Source organism: Fukomys damarensis, unplaced genomic scaffold (assembly GCF_012274545.1).
Source record: "Fukomys damarensis isolate Sample0158 unplaced genomic scaffold, DMR_v1.0_HiC HiC_scaffold_38, whole genome shotgun sequence".
NCBI lineage: Eukaryota > Metazoa > Chordata > Mammalia > Rodentia > Bathyergidae > Fukomys > Fukomys damarensis.
Genome location: NW_022900950.1, coordinates 81,565,836 through 81,585,935, shown reverse-complemented (window position 1 = coordinate 81,585,935; position 20,100 = coordinate 81,565,836). Strand labels below are relative to the sequence as shown.

General features: G+C 41.4%; 1 protein-coding gene across 1 annotated transcript in view; it reads left to right on the top strand.

Moving 5' to 3' along the window:
- Positions 1-20,100, top strand: part of Fstl5 (follistatin like 5) — a 716,962-nt gene that overhangs the window by 382,007 nt on the left and 314,855 nt on the right. The window contains exon 6 of the mRNA XM_033759984.1: positions 2,193-2,313. Coding sequence (XP_033615875.1) covers positions 2,193-2,313 — 121 coding nt within the window. The remainder of the gene's footprint in view (positions 1-2,192; positions 2,314-20,100) is intronic.

Here is a 20,100-nt window from a genome sequence, read left to right as displayed (position 1 = left end):
GGAGGAGGAGGAGGAGGAACTAGAACCAGAAGCAGAAACAACAGCAAGAGAGAAAAAAGGAGATGGAGCCTGAGGAGAAGGAGGAGGAAGAGGACAAAGGGAGCAGGAAGAGCAGGAGGAAGAGAAAAAGGACTCGAGTGCCACCAGGACCCTCACCTCATGTCCCAGGGACCTAACTTCCTCCCACTGGACTTCACTTTCCAAAGCTCCCTCACTGCTGACAGCACCGTCCATGGACCAGACACTGAGCCTCTAACACGAGGGCCTTGGAAGGCCACTCACATCCACTGAAACAGCACACGTGGCTCAGGATTGTGCTCAAAGCAGATGAAGTTACCCTGTGCCAGGTGCCCCTCAGGGAAAAAGGGTAGAAATTGATGGCTTGGGCTAAATATTTGAATTTAATTTGAGTAAGAGATGAGAGCAAAATAAAAAATGAGACAGAAAAACCCGAAATTTTCCCCCGGCTCTCTCTGTCACTTCTACATGAAGTGTGAGAGTAAAGGTCACCGAAATCTTTCTAAAAGGCACGATTGCACCGTGGTGTCACAGCCACCTAGATCCTGCAGCTCCAGCAATGCAGGTCTGCTCAGAGGCACTGTTCTCACTCCAGGCCCCAGGACAAGACACTACCTGCGAGGTAGCCAACAGCAGGTGCAGCAGGACAGCCCTCTCGGCTCTCATCAGAAAAGCAGGATTTGCTTTCCTGACATGACCAATGACTTCAACTACCAGGCAGGTTCGTTACTCCTTCCAGCTGGACTGGCAGTGTGATTCCCCGTCCATAATACCTGTTACAAAGCCCAGTTAAACCGGACAAGCTCTTTACATTTTTCCTCTCTAAGAGGCAAATATCGGCCTGGACAGTAACATTTTGTAGTGCCGCAGCAATAGAGAATCTGCGATACTCCAGCGGCCCCACTGTCCCTGCAGAGGGCTGAGGAGGCGACCCTGTGTTCACACCCGCCCTCAGACCACAGGGGTCCGCCCTCGTTCAAACTGACTCGGGTAACCAACTTCCCAGGGGAGGAGTGTGCCAAAGAGGCCCACAGATGCAGCACAAAAGCTTCCGAGGAGCCTGCAAAGGGGCAGCTGCTATCCGCCACTGTTATAGCAAGCAAGCCTGAAGTGCTCTGCCTCACTCAGAGGAACGACAGCCCTTGTGAGCCACAGCCCTAAGGCGCACACGCTGGTGCCTGAGGTGAGCACGTCATCCAAAAGTAAATAACCCCCTCACGGTGCAGCAGATCTGTTCTGTGGTGGACTTGACTGCGTGGGGATAATCTCCCACTCAGGTTCTGGTTTATGAAGGTGAAATGATGTGCCAGAAATTCCCGAGCTCTAAAATGGCATCAGCAGGACCCGGATGCAGAGCTGGCTGACTTCAGAGATTCTGTGTTCTAACCACACTGCTGCTACACCTTTCAAAAATCCACGGTGAAACGGGATTCCTTCCTGCCTGTGTTTGGGAACTCACAAGCACGGCTAACCGGCTGTCCAAGCATATCTGGATGAGGATGTGGGAGAGCTGGGTACAGGACAGGCAGTAAAGTGTGCAGCGTGTGCGAAAGCTGCAGTTTCAGCCCTGGGACTCAGCAGGAGCTGCAGAGCCCTGGCGGTTCTCTTCCCCCACACTAGGAGGGTTTGCACCTCAACCAGGGGGCGATTCGGCCTGCTCTGGAAAAGGTCCTGGCTCTTCTGTGGCCGTGAGTTGAGCACAGCCCCAAATGACTCAGCTGCCATCTGGGGAGGAGTTTAAGCGCAGGAGGAAAATACTCTAACTCCATTTTTCACAATATGAGAAGAAAATGGACACGAAGTGCTGCACTGTTTTGGGGGAAGAAAAATCGTTTTGATATAGGACACTGAGACAGAGGACAAAATTTACATGCAAAGTTGTTTCCTCAAATTGGCATAAACAGAGCAGGGTAAATGTGTAAAATACAAAATATTCAGACTTCTCGGGTTCTGTGTGAGGCGATTACATTAGAAACTGTACAAATTCCCTGTACATCTTTTAACATGATTTTTGCCCATGACATAGTTAAAAATGATGGGAGACCCGGATTTTCCTTAGTTTGGTTTCCTGAGCCCACTGCAGATTTAAGTGTGATAATTGCAGTATGTAATTGATGATATTAGAGGATTGTGAAGGCGCAGATTTCAAAGTGTGGCTGTAATTTGCTTGCCAGGTGATAAACCAGGAGGGCCTCAGCAAGGGTCGCTCTGGATGTACTCTGCATGACCTGCTGCAGTTTGACGACCTCAATGCTGACAAGCACCTGGCGCTGGAAGAGTTTTACAGAGCGTTCCGTGAGTACTAATTCAGTCTCTGCATTCTGTATGTGCCTGTTCCTGTTTCTCTACTCAGTACGGTCAGTACTGGTCTCTGAGCACGCACTGTTTCTTAAGAGATTGAAAAAAAAAGGCAGTTTTCAGTTGCATTGGCATAGATGGGAAAGCGAGAGGACTTCTCAGGTGTAGAACGAACAGTCGGAGATGCTGATGACTTTGGGCACATCCGTTCCCTGTGTGCGGCTCTGAGGTGCTGATTACGTAGTGTTGCTTTTGACTGCATTTGGAAGTAGGCTCAGCCATCGGCCGATGGTCACCAGATGAGAGAAACAATGTGATTTTCTTTTAATGCAACAACACTTTTTACCTTCATTAGGGAAGCAAAGTATGTTAACAGATGAGGCGTGTGTATATCTGAGGGGCTGTTGTTCTTTAGGTTTGCTCTTTCATTCCAATGAAAAAGTCTATTTATGTTAAGATACACAGGAGTGATTTACATATACATGCACTGCTCAAATGTGTCTTAAAATTGGTAACTGTACTTTATTACGAAGATGACTTGGTCACCCTAAATTTCCTATGAGGTTATTCTTTAAAAATAGCCCAAAAGAGATTAAGAAAAAAAGAAACAAAAAGCAAAATATCACAAGTTATGTACAAGAGGAAGTTTTTTAAGAAAATAAATTAAGTAGGTCGAATCAGCAAAGAAGCAAAGTGCATCAGGCTGCAATTCAGTTCGGCACATGAGGCCAATACACCTGCTGGTCCAAGGGCAATTTATCTTTCCACACAGATGTACAGTAAGATACTTTCTATGAAGTGGTCTTTTGGAATTATCCTCCTTCTATCTTGCCAGTTATTGCTGGACTTACAATGAGAATGTTAGTTAAATTTACTATTCTTCTTAAAAGTTCATATGAATGAAATTAATTTCTGTGAAACATTAAACTTTATGCAATATTTGTTGGAATCAAATTCATAGAAGAGTTGAAGTTGTAAATTTCTAAGGCAAGGTATAAACATGTCATTACAATTTAATTAAAATATATTTTCACTTTAAATTAGAAGATAGCATACAAGACAGGTAACTCAGTTAATTGTTGAGCCTTTAAAACAGTTTTATAAGGCCAGCATACCTTTGAAAATAACAAAAAGTAAGCAGTATTATAATTCTATGTATATCTGAATAAACTAAAACAGATAATTTAAGAAATAAATTATTGATTTTGTACTTAAACTTATGTCAATTTAATTATGAGTACTATGAGTTCCTACTAAGCCTTGCTTTGTTTAAGGCATTCTTTTCTTGCCTTAAGGAGGTGGAGGGGCAGAGAGAAAATGATATGGTTTATCAGGGTAAACTATGCTCGTATGACATTTAAATACTATGGTAAATACCATACTGTCCAACAGTACTGTGCAACATAAAAGAAACGTTGCAAAAAAGCCCACATGATATACTGAGTGAACTGAGAATATGATCGTCACTCTGGTAGCAGAAGAATTAATCTTATTTTTTTTTTCATTGAGTTTATTGGTACATTCTAGGTACACAGTACAGTTCCATTCATTGCTGGGATCCTGTACCTTTACATGCCAGGTCTTGGTTCTCAGTTTTTTCCCCTTGTCCCTGCCCTCCCTGAAGAATTAATCTTTTGGGTGTCTGGATTTGAACTTTGGGATCTGTAGAGTGGGCAGGATGGGGAGAGAATAATGACACAGAAGTCAGGCATCTGAGATTCCAGGGTATACAGGAAACCACGACCACAGCAGTTCATTCCAGGTTTGGGATTTTTTGTAATATATAAGCTTTTTGGTTATTTTACTAGCTTACTTTATTAAGTATTGAACCTATTCTCCCAGTTGCTACCCCCACTTCACACCAGGAGAATACATTTACATGACTAAGTAAAGAAACTCTGTAGAAACTCTGTGGAAATAAAGAGGAAATAATTTTGAAGACACATAGTTTATCAGGCACAAAGAACAACATTAAGTTAAAATGTTTGAGCGGGATTTTTATTCAAATGATTTTGTTGGTGTTTCAAGAGTGGAAAAAAAATAGAGTGAAGAATATGTTATTTTATGACAGCCAGCAAAGATCTGAATAATGAAGCTAACCATGTCAGGAAGTAAGAATATTGCCTAGAATACTGTTGCTTGCACCTCTCATGGGGAAAATGATACAATGCTTCAGAATAGTTTTGATGTTGCTACAGGATTATACTGCTCTAAATAAAATGATACTTCAGAATTCAAAAATCAAAATGATCAAAAAGATTCAAGAAAAAGTAAAACAATTATCTGCATGAAAGTCTGAGTTGTTCTAATAATCGTCTAATTTGAGTAGAAGAAAATCTGTGAGTACATTAATGATTAGAAAGATGATAATTTTATGGAGACTGTATATAGTAAATGTAATGATTTCATGAATATTGAAATGGTTCTTCCATTAGGTCAAGTTATGTACCATACAGAATTTCTACATTATAAGTATTTAGAAACACAAAGACATGGTAGGCAGTAAAAACACATGGCAATTGCCAGTCATGACTTGGTGTTTGATATTGTTTTAATTTATGGATACTTACAAATTATTCTGACAATGACTAAGTGATGTTCATGTCACCATTTAGAGTATATGTTTTTCTAAATATTGCTCTAACTGCAGGGAGTTTTAAAATATTTTTGTGGTCTTATCAAACAGTATGCGTGGTATTAGATTTCAGTACTGTGGCCTCACTTAAACAAGGCCTGAAGCATTTACTGTTCCCTTAGAGAGACTTGTATGGATTGTGGCTGCATTAGTGAGAAGGCACCTATACTGAAATGAGAATTTTAAACATGTATGTGTTTATATCCATCTGTAGTAATACCTTATGATTAAACACACCTGAATCCTATGAATTCTAGTCTTAGCCACTCAACTTTGTAATACTAAGGTATCATGAAAAAAATGTGTAACAATAGTGGGGAATGAAATCCATTGAAAAACCTTATACTATGTACCTTTGTGAATAGAGTGCTGTGATAGTCAAAGTGCTTAAAAATAAGTTTCCTTTCACCCTATGAACATGCACTCTCAGATGGAAGACAGATGTGACAGATATAATGAAGATTTTATATCTAGAATACATTCTCCTGAATTCTAACAATAAAAGCTCAGAAAACTAGCAAAGCACTAAGCATCAAAAGCCAGAGAAATTAACAAATTTTATAATTCACTAATTGTTTCCTAATAGAAATAAGGTGAGACAATTTTTTGAGTTCCAGTTTATTACTCTTTCTGACAAATGTAAAACGGAAGTGAGTAAAGGGTGATTTGCAAACGGAAAATGTTAAAGGTTGAAAAGCAGCACGTCATCAAGTATTACAACACGACTACAATGTTATTATAATAGTTATACGTTTCTTTATGAAATAGTTCTTTTTTCCTTTACAAAGAAAATACATTATTTTAATAGTTTTCTATAGGTATTTACTAGCCAGCTGATCTTAATTCCCCCCCCCAGAAATGTTGTCATTTTTAAAAACTATTTTGATTTTTACTGAAGTATTTTTAATAGACCCTCAGTGTGAACACCAGGTCCCGCAGTCTATGCAAAGCCCTTTGAGACATGGGCTCAGAAATCCGTTTACCGGGATTCAATACATTGCCAGCATGGTCGGTGCCACAATTCTCCATATTTCAGGGAGACACTGAGTCCCGCGTCAGGTGATATGTGCACCCCTTCACCCTTGGCTTTGGTTTCCCCATGAATATTTTCAGTAAAGTGTGCACATTTTACATTGGAAACAGTTTTTACAGAATTAAAAATGAGTAATTTTATCAAAGTACTATTTGTCTACTTGCTAAGACAAAATAAAAACATAAAATTAAGTTTGATTTGCATAAAATGCCATGTTTCTTATTTAAATCTGTAGGGAAATGTAATTTTCAATGAAGATGACCATACACTAAATTGAGGCATTTAGTCTCCCAAACAGTATTCAAATAAATGTTGTATTCACTGATTTTTGCAGCAAAACTCAAGATGCTGAGTGATGTCACATGATTATGGATTTCAGGAATAAATTATCTTAATTTAGATGTTTTAGATAAGCAAAAATGGTTTGATTGCTCAGAAAATTCCTGTTTATTTTGAAAGTGCTTTCTATGGATTTTTATTTCTGGAGTTAAATCATAGTTTTGACTGTAGTACCAAACCATAAAATTGAAAGAGATGAGGCATTTGGGTAATTCTGATGGATTCCTGAAGTTCGTACTAAACAGTTATGTTTGTTTTTTCCAGACCAAATACATATACTTTAAAACACACAGGTATTTTAGAGCATTCAGCCTCTAATGTCACACTTGGACAAATTTCTATTACTTTAAAATGATGTTTATGTGTGGAAAAATCTAAAAGAAGATATGTTTCTACTAGGCATAAAAATAGCTACAGCAGGAATGATGCATTAGTTGTGAACACTGCATTTACACAAATTATTAAATTGCTCTATTGTTCTCCACTCTTAAAAAATACATTCCTAAAATCCTGAAACTTCTAAAATATTAAAAAACACAGGACAGTTACTTAAAGTTGCATAAATATTAGTGCTTATATTCAAAATATCATTGTTCTTTAAGTAAGACATTTCTCAGTGGAAAATAGTTTTGATACCAATGACTTTAGAATGCAAAGAAAATTCATTTTTCTAGGAAATCACAGTTCTGTACTAAACTTTTACTTAGTGGAACCATTTCATTCTCAGAGCAATAAAATGTGAATATCACATTAACCTTTAAGGTTATTAATTTATCAATATATTAAACCATTATGTGAGAAAAATAGCGGCATTTAATGAATATAAGTCAGAGGCCTCCATTAAAGGCGAGGGTGGTGCCGAGGATCAAAGCAGAGCAGGGGCCTGGAGGCTGAGCTGCAAGCAGCACCATCTGGACCGCCCTGAGTAGGAGGCTGGAGAAAGCCAAGTGCAGAGCTGACTTCCCAATCTGCATATTAGCTAGAAGAGAGGTGATGTTTTCCATGGTGGGGATACAGAAAAGGAAAACACTGAATTAAATGTGGACAGTTTTGCCAGGTATGGTGGCACACATCTGTAATCCCAGCACTCCAGAGGCTGAGGCAGAAGGATCTCTGTGTGGTTGAGGCCAGCCCATGCTACACAGTGAGCTCAAAGCCAGCCTGAACTACAAAGCAAGACCCTGTCTCAGTGAAACAAAATCCAAAGCCAAATGAATAAGCAAGCCAAAGATGTGGACTTATTGGCATACTCAAAGAGAGCAGTTATCTGACTGAAGAATATTGTGGTCTACTCCTAGAGTAGACACCAGGGCTGGAAGTAAAGCCATGGGTTACCCCCGGGAAATCGAGGCTGCTGTGATGAGAGGAGGAGTTGGGAGAACTGTTGTAGAAGACTGCTGGAGCAGAACATCACGGACCAGGGAAGTACAGACCCTCTCAGATCCTGGAGCTGGGGTCTCAGAAGAGCTGCAGCTATGCAGGACCTTTGCAGCACTGTCCTGGGCAGCCTGGCCAGACAGAGAGAGGCTGTCCTGTGTCTCTACACCGTGATATTCTCCAGCCAGATGAGGACCCAGCCCAGGGTCTCTGCATGCTTTCTTAGGTTCCCACAGGGCCTTTCCCAAATCCAGGCACCTGCAGGGTTCAGGCTTCAGACACAGTGTAGGCAGGAAAGGCACAGATAAATTCCTGCAGGACTCAAAACTGAAAAGTGGAGAGGGCTAGGAAGCAAACCAGAGTCCACCACTGTCCTGAAGTCTTCCTATGAAAGAAGGGCCCAACAGTTCCCAGGGCCGAGTCCTGTAAGCGAGTGTAGGTAGTAGTACAGTTGAGGGACAGGAAAGGCAGTGTGTTGGAAAAAATGCAGAGTAGGTGGGGTGTCTATATTGCTGGTAATGTTCCCCTTTTTGTGGAACTGCATGGTGATTTCACAGGTGTCTTGACAGTGTAGTAATTCATGAATCATGATTGTCACTCTTTAATCCATGTGCTATTAAAAGAAGAATTTGTCTGTGGGGGTATAACGGTTGAGCAAGCCCTGCAAGACCACACCATACATACAAACAAACAAAAATCCTCACAGATTTCTAAGATCATCCTGATTTGGGAAACATTGTGTCAGGTGTTAATACAGCTTGTATTAAATAATCTCAGACACAGATCGTTGTAATACGAAATCTTGAAACAACTTGCATGGGCTATCACCTTTGGGGAACAGTTGTTCCACTACCTACATGGATTTCAAGCCTAATAATGCACATTGGTGTTTTGTGATTACTATGCTAGAGGTTGCAGGTATCCCCTACTTAGGCAAATACCATCTCGGTGCTATTCCTTTGCCAGTAGTTTTCACTCTGTTGCTGTTGCTGTTTGACTTCTCAGAACCTACAGAAAAGAGCATCTCAAACATAGCTAAGACTCAGCCCACAGGCATGCATTCCAGAAGGACAGTTTCTTGCTTTGAAACAAAATCAATTATCATTATACACTAACTGTTAACAGAAAATAAACAAGAGAGGAAATACCAGTTTAAATTAGAATTTTGAAAAGAATGAAAGTGTCAGCTTCTTTCCATTTCAGGAGGCCCTGTCCTCCACCTTGTCATCCAATGTACCATTGCTGGGGTGACCTTAATCTGCTGCAGCTGCTGTTTCTATGAGTTTCTTTACACTTGCAGCCTCTGCCATTCACCTGCACTGAGCTTTCCTGGGCAAATTCTGCCTGCTGATCTAATTACATGGAATGCTAAAGGAGAAACAAGTATACGTTTTGTTTTATTTTCTTCTATTTCAAGTGGAGCATTTATATTTAAGTCTTAGTGTATCACCCACTCGCCATGCAGATATAGGAAGGGGACAGTGTTCTCTGAGTCCAAGTGATGGTAAAATAGAGACAATCAGATGGAATTGACCAGTCATTCTTATTTTCCAAACTATAACAGATCTTATCTGTTACTACTCGGCACATCTGACTTAAATTACTTTCCGCTGATTGTAGCATAGCATTCTAGGTAGGGTTGCCTCAGGCGTGTTTTCAGACCTAGAAATCATTTCTGTAAATTACTGCTACTTTGGCTTTAATAACCCTTCCTCTTTATACAAATATTTCAGACTGTACTTGAATTGAGCCCTGTGTCACCTTACGTGTTATCAGAAATGCTGTCTGGGTGGTGCCTGCTTTGCAGTGGTCAGGCTGTGTGACAAGCTGCTCAGATCAACCCTGTGTGATTGTCATTTCTCTTGTAGCCTCCTGGGGCTTCCTGTAGAGGACGCCAGGCACAGTGCTGCTGGAGTTGTTACCTTCAGACTGGCACCAAAGCCTTCACTTTGATTTTATTTTGTTTTAATTTAATGTTATAAACACAGGAGATATTGGGTCAGAACTTGATATATAATGTGAATATATGTCGCGAACCACGACGTCAGGATCCTGCCAGCAGGTCCTAAACCTGAAAGGATGAGGACAGAGAGATGGGAGGCACTTTTCTTCTCAAGTTACTTGCTTGCTTTATTACAGAACCTTTTCCTTTTATACTCTCCAGCTGTACAGGAGCAAAAGTACCGCCCACACATTCCAGAAGGAAGTAATAACCATTATTATGAGTTACATCTGCTAGGCAATAGATCAGATCACCAGCTGAACTAGCCCGTTGCTATGGGTGATGACACGTCCACACTGCTCGGGTGAATCACAGGTCAATATGGCTGTGCTCTCCATAATTCCCCTGTTTCTCTTAGAGGGTACCAGACATATGTCAAAGAGCTCCTGTCTTAGGTGGCAGGGATGTCCTTTCTCCTTACCTGTCATCAGCGAAGAGGGCTTATGTCCCTCTTGCCTGTCTTAGGTTGGTAGAAAGGAGGCCCCGACCTTACCCGTCTCTGGATGCTCCATGGAGAGGGAATTATGTACGGTGGGCTTGTGCCAAATAGATGGCCACCCGAGATGTGTCATCCTTTACTGAAACTTGTACAGCCATAGCAAATCGAAACACAAAAGATTGATATATGCTTGTCATCTTGTGATACATATAACAATTACAAATATGAAAAATTATCAAAATTTACAATGATCGCCAATACAGGAATAAATATTACAGAAAAACACTATTTAGCAGTACTACTGACAAACAGAAAATCCCACCATCTGTGATGTGAATCTCGAAAGAGAGGGGATTCCCCGCTAACTTTTCTAAGGTGAATCTATTTTCCAAAGTTCTGCAGACAAACTTAAGTCCATGGAATATTCGAGTGACCAGTCTAAAACTTTTGTGATGTCTCATTAAATCCTTGTTCTGGATAATAAAGTTTCCACTTGTGCACCAAGATACATTCTGAAGTTTTTCTCTGCTGCTTCCGTGTTGGGGCCCCAATCCAGTCTCCTCAGTGGAAACCCAGCTTCAAGCTGTTCAGGGATAGTGGTAGATCTATAAATGTACCTGTATCCATAAATAGGTGGAGCAGAAGAGAAGGGAGAATACCTAGACCGAAAGGTTATTATCATAAACAATATGCTGAAAAACCTGCATGGTCAAACAATATGAATACATTTTATATACCAGAAAAGTAGCAATAATAATTACTATAATTATATGAATTCTTATGTCCTGTAATGTAGCTTTGTATCAACAGGATCTTCCTTTTTTTTTCAGAAAATATTATATTTTGAAAATAACTATCAGAAACATGTTACAATAACATTTTTATAATTCAGACCTTTGATGATAACCAATATAGACTTTTTAACAACATATTTAACAAGGCATATCTTTTTATAAGGCCATGAAAATTATTTTGGTGGCTCCCATTGGTGAACAAAGATCAGAACAAATTTTCTGAGCAGCTGCTTCTTTATTTACCAACAAGAGCATATCCAAACTTAAAGGTTATATTTAATTGTCTTTTAAATTTTTACTTGATCCTATAAAGCCAGATTGTAGAAATCAATAATCTATTTATATTTGATGTCATTTTGATCAAGAACATACAAACATCTTTGAACATTTAGGACAGACAAACATATAACACTTAAGACAGACAAACATATAAGACAATTTTAATGAGCACACTCAGATGGTTTTGGCCAATTGAATTATAAAACCTTTTTGTTATGACTAGTCAAAATTTTTGCAGATCAAAATTAACAGAGATCTCTTGTAGAATTAGGGTTAAAGGAATGAAAGCTCTTCTTGACTGTAAATGATTTCCACACACCTTCTCTATATACTTAGGGCTTCTGGTCTTGTATATCTTTCTTCACCTGGTTTTAATAAGATGCAAAAGCATAACTCTTACTTATAGCTTTCCTAATATTTTTCTGTCTCATTTACTATTAACCTTCTATTTGTGGATGTAAAAAGTAATCATTTACTATGATAGGCAAAGTATGAAAAAGCACATAAGATGGAAAAGCAGGAAGAATTAGCTCTTAGGAGGAGCCTTCACAATCTTTATCTTTAAGGGATTAACAGAGTCTGTAATGACTTCCCACGAAGTAACACTGGAGGATTGTCTTTGGTCCTTTTCACGGCTTGTGTTAATCTGTTTGATTAAATGCTCCGGGATCCACTGCATTTGATCAGCGTCCTGCGGAAAGACACAAGCAAAACCCCTTCCCCAATGGAGTAGGGGATCGGGCCCTTTCCATTGTCCTGTAAGGACATCTTTCCAAAGCACCTGTGCTTTTCGGGATTGACACGATCCCCAGTGGCGGGTTGTTCGAGTGTTACCCGCATCATCCAAAAGAAGGAAATTTATAACAAATAAGGCATGGTGTAATCTATGCATGGGTGAATAGCTGCCAGAGAGGGGATTTCCCCCTAACTTTTCTAAGGTGATTTTTAAGGTACGGTGGGAACGTTCAACCAAAGCTTGTCCCTGAGGATTATAGGGAATTCCAGTGGAATGCAAAATCTGCAATGTGGAGAGGAAAGCACGGAAGCCAGCGCTAGAATATGGTGGTCCATTATCTGTCTTAATGGCATGAGGCTTGCCCGTATAGGCAAAGGCATGAAGCAAATGTGCAATAACATCTCTGAGGGCCTCTCCTGTTCTGGGAGCGGCACAAATCATTCCCGAAAAGGTATCCATTGTTACATGGAGAAACTTGGAATGGCCAAAAATGGGGCAGTGCGTTATGTCCATCTGCCATAGGGCACTGGCTCGAAGGCCACGAGGACTGACCCCCAAGGAAGGGACAGGCAAATGTACTACGCAATTTCGGCATTCTTTAACTATGGCTCGGGCTTGTTCTCTGGTGATTCGAAACACTTTCCTTAATGTTTGGGCATTAACATGATGTAGGCTATGAAATTGGGCCGCCACTTCCAGGGGCGGACTGACAAGGTCAACAGGGAATACTCTTGTGAGTGCGTCTGCCCTTGCATCTCCTTCAGCAAGGGGTCCAGGAAGCCCTGAATGTGCCCGTAGATGATGAATAGAAAAGGGGGCAGAACGCCCATGAATGCAATTTTGTAGGCCTTCAAACAATATTAAAAGATCTCCTTTTGCTAAAATTTTTCCTGCCATCTCTAACTTAGGCACAGCTTGGGATAAATAGATGCTATCTGTATAAATATTTATGGGTTGAGAATAGCGGGTCAATGCTAGAAGGACTGCACTCAGTTCAACCATTTGTGCAGAAGTATAAGGTACCTTAACTGCCCAGGCCTCATGAGGTGAAACTATTGCAGCTGTTCCTTTACGGGAGCCATCTGTGAAGACTGTAAGGGCTCCTTTAATTATCTTAGGGGAAGTCCATTGGGGGAAAATGAACCTATGCCTAGTTGCAAACTTTATGAGTTTATCTGATGGAGGATGGTTATCAATACCACCTGAAAAATCTAGGAAGCTAAGGAACCAGGAGGTGCTAGTCTGGTCCAAGTACAATCTTTGGTTTTTATCATAGGGAATCACAATCCTGTGGGGCTCTTTACCAAAGATGGTGACAGCGGCCCTCCTTCCAATCTGACATAACTGAGCCACCATCTCATGGCAAGGTTTGATGACTTTTAGGTGAGCATGAGATAGATGAATCCAATCAAGAGGTCCTTTCTACATTAATACTCCCATAAGCCAATCAGGGGACCCACAAACAATTAGGAGAAGTGGGAGTCCTGGTTCACAATAAGATATGCATTGTTCCTCTATGGCTTGTTCCAATATTTCTAGAGCAAAACGGACCTCCTCAGTTAAAGTTCTGGTGGAAAGAGGGCCCACATCCCCCTCCAACAGTTGGAACAAGGGAGCCAACTGATGAGTAGAAATCTTTAAACAAGGATGCAACCAATTAATATCTCCCAAAAGAGTCCAAAGGTCGCGGAGAGTCTTTAAATGACTCACCTCTATTTTTAATTTTTTGGAAATGATTTTATCTGTACCCAATTGAAAGCCCAAACATTGTATAGGCCCTACTTTCTGCACTTCCTCAGGGGCCATGACAAGTCCCCATCTTTTCAAACTATCAGACAACTGAGCAAAGGCTTGTACCATAAAATCCGAATTGGAACCAGCTAATAAAACATCATCCATACAATGATGACACAAAACAGATGTAGCTAAATTGGCTTGTTTTATGGCTTGCTGTACAAAATGTTGACACAAAGTGGGACTATTGGCCATACCTTGGGAAGCACTTTCCATTGATACTGCACAAAAGGTTCAGAAAAATTTATGCTAGGAACACTAAATGCAAAATATTTTCGGTCCTCAGGATGGAGAGGAATAGAAAAGAAACAATCTTTAAGGTCTATGACTATTAAACAACAACCAGCAGGGATGGCCGCCGGGCAAGGGAGGCCCGGTTGTTATGATCCCACGATGACCATTCCTTTGTCAACCTCTCTCAGATCCTGTAGGAGGCGCCATCTTCCCAATTTTTCTCTAACAACAAAAATAGGAGTATTCCAGGCCGAGAATGACTCCTCTACATGCCCTGCATCCAACTGTTCCTGCACCAAACACCGGGTGGCCTCCAGTTCCTCCTGACTTAGGGGCCATTGGTCCACCCACACTGGTGGGCCCTCCATCCATTCCACTCTCCCCACATGGGGTGCAGCAGAAACAATGGCCCCTAGAAAGGGTTTCTTAGTCCCAAACGCAGGTGTCTAGGACAGGCCTCGAGAGGCATCCGGGGTGATCCTGTTTTTCCTAGACCCTGACTAGAACGATAGCCCTGAGCCAACATCTGCTCAGTGACCACCTCACCTGGACTACAAATTAAAGCTCCCATAGTTGCCAGGACATCTCTGCCCCATAACTTTATTGGCAAATGGGGAACAACATAAGGCTGTATTTCCCCTTCATGACCTTCTTTATCTCTCCAAGTAAGCATCTGGCTACTCTGTTGGGGCGCATTAGCAATGCAGAGTCCTTGCAGTTGGGTGGCTGTCGCTCGGGTAGGCCATGTGGCTGGCCAATGCTGTTCAGCTATCACTGATACACCTGCTCCTGTGTCTAAAAATCCTTTAAAGGGCTTTCCGTTAAGTGTGATATGCATCTCTGTTTTTTTGGATGAAATTTGGTGTATCCAATAAGCGTCAGAGGAGCCAAATCCTTTATCTCCTCATGTGCCACCCACCGCTGGAGTGTCACTGTGGAAAGGTAGGAGGAGCAGCTGAGCTATTCTTTCTCCCTGTGGGATAGCCATAACTCCTCTAGGCGAGGAGGCCATGATCTGAATTTCTCCTGTATAATCTGCATCAATTAATCCAGGATGAACCTGGAGCCCTTTTAAAGTCCAGCCATTCTGCCCAAGCAACAAGCCAATTGTTCTTTCAGGGAGAGGCCCAAACACTCCTGTAGGGAGGCACTGTGGGCCCATTTGGGGGGTGAGTACTGTATAGGAAGTAGAGGCAAGATCTAATCCTCCACTGCAAGGGGTTGCTTGGCACAAATCGGAGACGTATCACCAAGAGTCTCTGGGACAAACTGTTGGAGTGGACAAAAGTTTTGCCTCGCATTTATTGGGCCTCGAGGTCATGGGACCCAACTCCCGTTCCTTGGCTGGTTGGGAAAGGATGTACTTGGACCTAGAAAGGTGCCATCCTCTGCAAAAAGCGAGCGGCACTCCTTACATGAATGAAGACCCTTTTGACAGTGGGAGCAAAGAGCAGGTCTGGGTGTTTGGATCCTGGAGGGGCACTCCCCTTGCATGCGACCTGTTTGGTGATGAGCATGGCAGACAGGTGGCACATGACCAGGAGGAGCAGGCCATTTAGGGCCTCCTCTTGCATTCCAAGTCCCACGCAAGGACCGACAAAATGCCTGAAATGTGCCTCCTTCTCGCGCAGCACACTGTGCTGCAGCCTGAGCCCAGGCCACAGTCACTTGTCCTCCCACATCCGCTCAAAGCCGGATATAGCCATTTAAGTCAGCTTTATTTTTCCAGGGTCTAAGGACAGGCTTACACCATTTATTGGCATTTTCATAAGCAAGCTGTGTAACAAAAGGTAATCCCGTCTGTGCATCAGGGAGTATCTTTCCTGCTCCCTCTAGTAACCTATGAACAAATTCAGAATAAGGTTCATCTGGCCCTTGCCTGATATTACCAAGACTAGTGCTAAGATCGCCCGCTCATGGAAGCTGTTTCCATGCTCGGCACACACAATTAGCGGTTTGTTCATAAACCGGTGGTGTATAGCCAATTTGGGCTTGCATGCTTTCAAACAATCCTTCTCCCATAAGCATGTCATAATTTGCCAAGGCAGCTCCGGCATTAGCATTGCGGATGGCAGCCGCCTTGCATTGCTCGGAGTAATAGGATTTCCACAGGAGGAAATCTCCCCCTGAAAGAACTGCGTGGCAGACCGCAATCCAGTCACTTGGTGTTAGCCAGGATCCAGTAATGGAGTCCAGGATAGCACAAGTGAAGGGAGCTGCAGTGCCATACTGATTTACAGCAGTCTTTAATTCTTTCACCAATTTAAGCTCAAGAGGGCGATGTTCTCTAATTGGCCCTTGGGGTCCCTCTACTTGAATGACGGGGAAGAGTCTAAAGACTTCCTCCCCTTGTGCTGCGGCGCATTTGAGAGCCTCTTGTAAAGGAGATACTATGCCTTGAGACCCTTCAGATGTTGTGGGGTCTTTACCATTGGGCTCATTGGTAGGCCTGGCCTCCGAGGCACAAAGAGATGCAAGTCTGTTCGAGAGGCATGAAATCTATTGCCTCAGCTGAAGTTCCTCACTGAGCTCCTGATTAATAGTACGTAACTGAGCCAGGTTTGCCTCCCTCTGAGAGGGGGCTGGTGCAGAAGGCGGCAGATGCTCAAGTTTTTGTTGAGAAGCCTCACAACTGGGATATAACTTTTGAAAATCCTCAAAACTGGGATATAGCGCTGCGGGAGGTCCTCCAGAATCCGGAGGCTCGAGGGGCTCAGGTGAAGGAGGACCTTCTCTAGCGTCTTTTTCTAGACCAGATTCAGGGGGCTCTGAAGTCTGAGAGTGCTCCTCTCTAATTTGCTCTAACCCTTCATGCACCTCGTCTAAGGCTTCCGAGATTTCCTTTTTAGTTGGGGTCCTGAGAGCTGTGCTTAACAAAGCCCAATAAAAAAAGGTACTTTCTGGAAAACGATCGGGCTCAGCCACAAGGGCTTTATTCAACTGTTTTCCGACTCTCTCCCATACTTCAGCGTTTATTTCTGCCTCATCACACAGCCAGGGACAAACTGTGTCCAGAATCTTAGCAAAGGCCTCTAATTGTGCCCTTTTAACTTTTACTCCTTGTGCCTCCAATAGGCTCTGAATAGAATTTGCTACATAATCTCTGGATTCCGATTGTCCCATAATTAACAATTTCTAACTTATAAAATCTTCCCAATGGACTTGACACTCTCTACCTTCTTTCACTTTTTTTTTAACCTTCTTTTCATTTTTTCTTACTTTCTTTTCACTTTTTCTTCATGAAGTGAACGGTAGACTTACAGCGAGGATCAGGCACAGCGGTCAGTCCTCCGGAGCACCGTCGCTTCCTTTGACCTGGGTCCAGGATTGCATATCCTCATCAACTTTCAGGTCCCTGGTCGGGCGCCACTTGTCACAAACCGCGACATCAGGATCCTGCCAGCAGGTCCTAAACCTGAAAGGACGAGGACAGAGAGATGGGAGGCACTTTTCTTCTCAAGTTACTTGCTTGCTTTATTACAGAACCTTTTCCTTTTGTACTCTCCAGCTGTACGGGAGCAAAAGTACCACCCACACTTTCCAGAAGGAAGTAATAACAATTATTATGAGTTACATCTGCTAGGCAATAGATCAGATCACCAGCTGAACTAGCCCATTGCTATGGGTGACGGCACGTCCACACTGCTCAGGTGAATCACAGGTCAATATGGCTGTGCTCTCCATAAATATCCATATAGTGTCATGTGATATTTTAAATACATGTATGCAATAAGTCCTGATCAAATCAAAGTACTAAATTTTCCATCTCCTTATTGTCACTTTGTGTTTGGAGACTTAGAGTTCTTTTTTTCATTTATTCATGAAATATGAAACAGATCACTGTGAACTCTAGTGTCCTGGTGTGCTGAAGAACACTAATGTGTTACTTCTGTCTCACAGAGCTTTGGCATCTCTAAGCAGTCTATGAACCCTCTGCCCACATCTTTCTAAATATCAGTTATTCTGATCCAGTTTGGGACTGTAGGACATGAAGTGACATAAATCGATATAGAACGATTGATACCGCATTGGCCTTCTTAGTTTCACCTGAAGATGTTTCTAGTTTCCAAATGGCATTTTTTTAATGGAATTTAATTTTAACTGATTCATTACTGCTTAACAATTTAAAATAAATTGAATAAATATGTCATATATCAGTCATTAACTATTTTCTGAATTCCTTCCTTTAGCTAAATCTGAAAGAATATATTGCATTTACATTTAACAATTGAAAATTTCTTTGAAGGGTTCTGCTCTGCCAAGTGATTTTTCAGGGAGGCATTTACCAAGTGAATGTTATTATGAATACAAAATCAAGTGCATTTTAAACACATAAGATCATGCATATTGCATGGTTTATATCTAGACGTCTGGCCATTGCCTCATGCTCTGTAGGCAGTTCCTTTGGGAGGTGACTAGATAAACTCGTCCACTAACGAGTTGAGTTCACGGTTAAGTGTAAATTGGCAGGCGAGACCTGCTTGCAAAAGGTGGTCACTGGGGGTGTGGCCTTGGAGGGTCGGTCTCTCCCCTGGCTTGACTGCTCTCTGCTTCCTGCCTGTCCTGCCATGAGCTGTTTTGCCTCTGCCATGCCACGCTGCCTTGGAGCCAAATGATTCTGGACTGAGAGCCACAATACTGTTTCAAATTGTATATTCTGGTTGTTCGACAGCAAAATATAGCTAATTATTGGCTACCATCTTGAGTAGCATTGGTGTTTGATAAAGGTAATAATAATCTATGCAAAGTGTTATTCTAGTTATTATAAATACAAAGTTAAGTGCAAATTTCCGTGTATATAAACAATATAGGGTAGACTTCATATTCCTAGTGATTAGGAAATTCCTAGTATTTATGTTTTTATATTTTCTAGTTTCATATTCCTAGTTTTTAGGAAATCAGAGAAATCTACCCTAAAGATAAAAATAATTTGATGTAAGGGATTATGATATAGTATATCTCTAATAATGTTATATAACATATGATGTCTGAAACATGCAGGTAGATATATGCTCAACCTAAATAGGGTATTTATTTTAAAAGAATTGAAGGATGAAGGTATAGCTCAGTGGAGGATGCCTACCTAGCACGTGTGAGACCCTGGGTTTAATTCCTAGCACCCTAAAGGAAATGCGAACAGTACCAGCATATGGTAGCATCCGTTAAATATTGTCTTATCAATGATTGCTCAATCATACATCCCATGCAAACAGCTCTTTTGAAAACACTTTTTTTATAATGTTTACAATAATCTTGAGTTATCAACTGATGATTAACTTGTATCTCTCACTTAAGAAAAGGGAAAACTGTCCAATCATGTAAGTGTTACAGCTCCTAGTGCAAGCCCCTATTCAGTCCAGCAATGAAAGCATTACCCCTATCCCCTAGTTGACATCATTAATCTTAGCTCATGTCCGTGGCAATGCTTGCCTTCACTGGATGAAAATTAGTATAGGAGAATTAGAAGAGGAAGAGAATTTAAAAAGGAAACAAGCTGTAGTATGTGCATGTACACAATCTTAAATATGGTAAGATAATATACTGCAAACATGTACTAATAAAATAAAAGCATTACCACTCTGAGTTACTTCAGATTAATAATTAATGTGGAGACTTTTCCAGAGCTCGCACCACCTTATATATCACATGGATTCATGGTTTATATTCAGCTTTTTCAAATACTAAATTCTCTTCAGGTTATTGTTAGTCTCTCAGAACTCTAGGCAAATGAATATACTGCATCAACCATAATCTAAAAATTGTTTAGTACTTTAAAAAACTGACCTATTTCAGTCTTGTGGTCACAGTTCATAGAAATGTGCGTACACACATGTGCATTAATGTTTAACAAGATATGTCCCAATCTTCAAACACACCTTAGAATAATTCAGGGCCTGATGCTTCCATGAAAATTTCATTTACCAGTGCCAGTTTTGTTCTTAACAGTTTGAGAAACAGCAGAGTAAACTGCACATCCATCTTTATATTTTAATTAAACTAAGACTTAAGGACAAGTAATTTAAAGTATGTGATTCTGGGCTGGGATTTAGCTCAGTGGTTCTGCCTCCTGCCTAGCAAAAGCAAGGACCCGAGTTTGATCCCCCGTACAAAAAAAAAAAAAA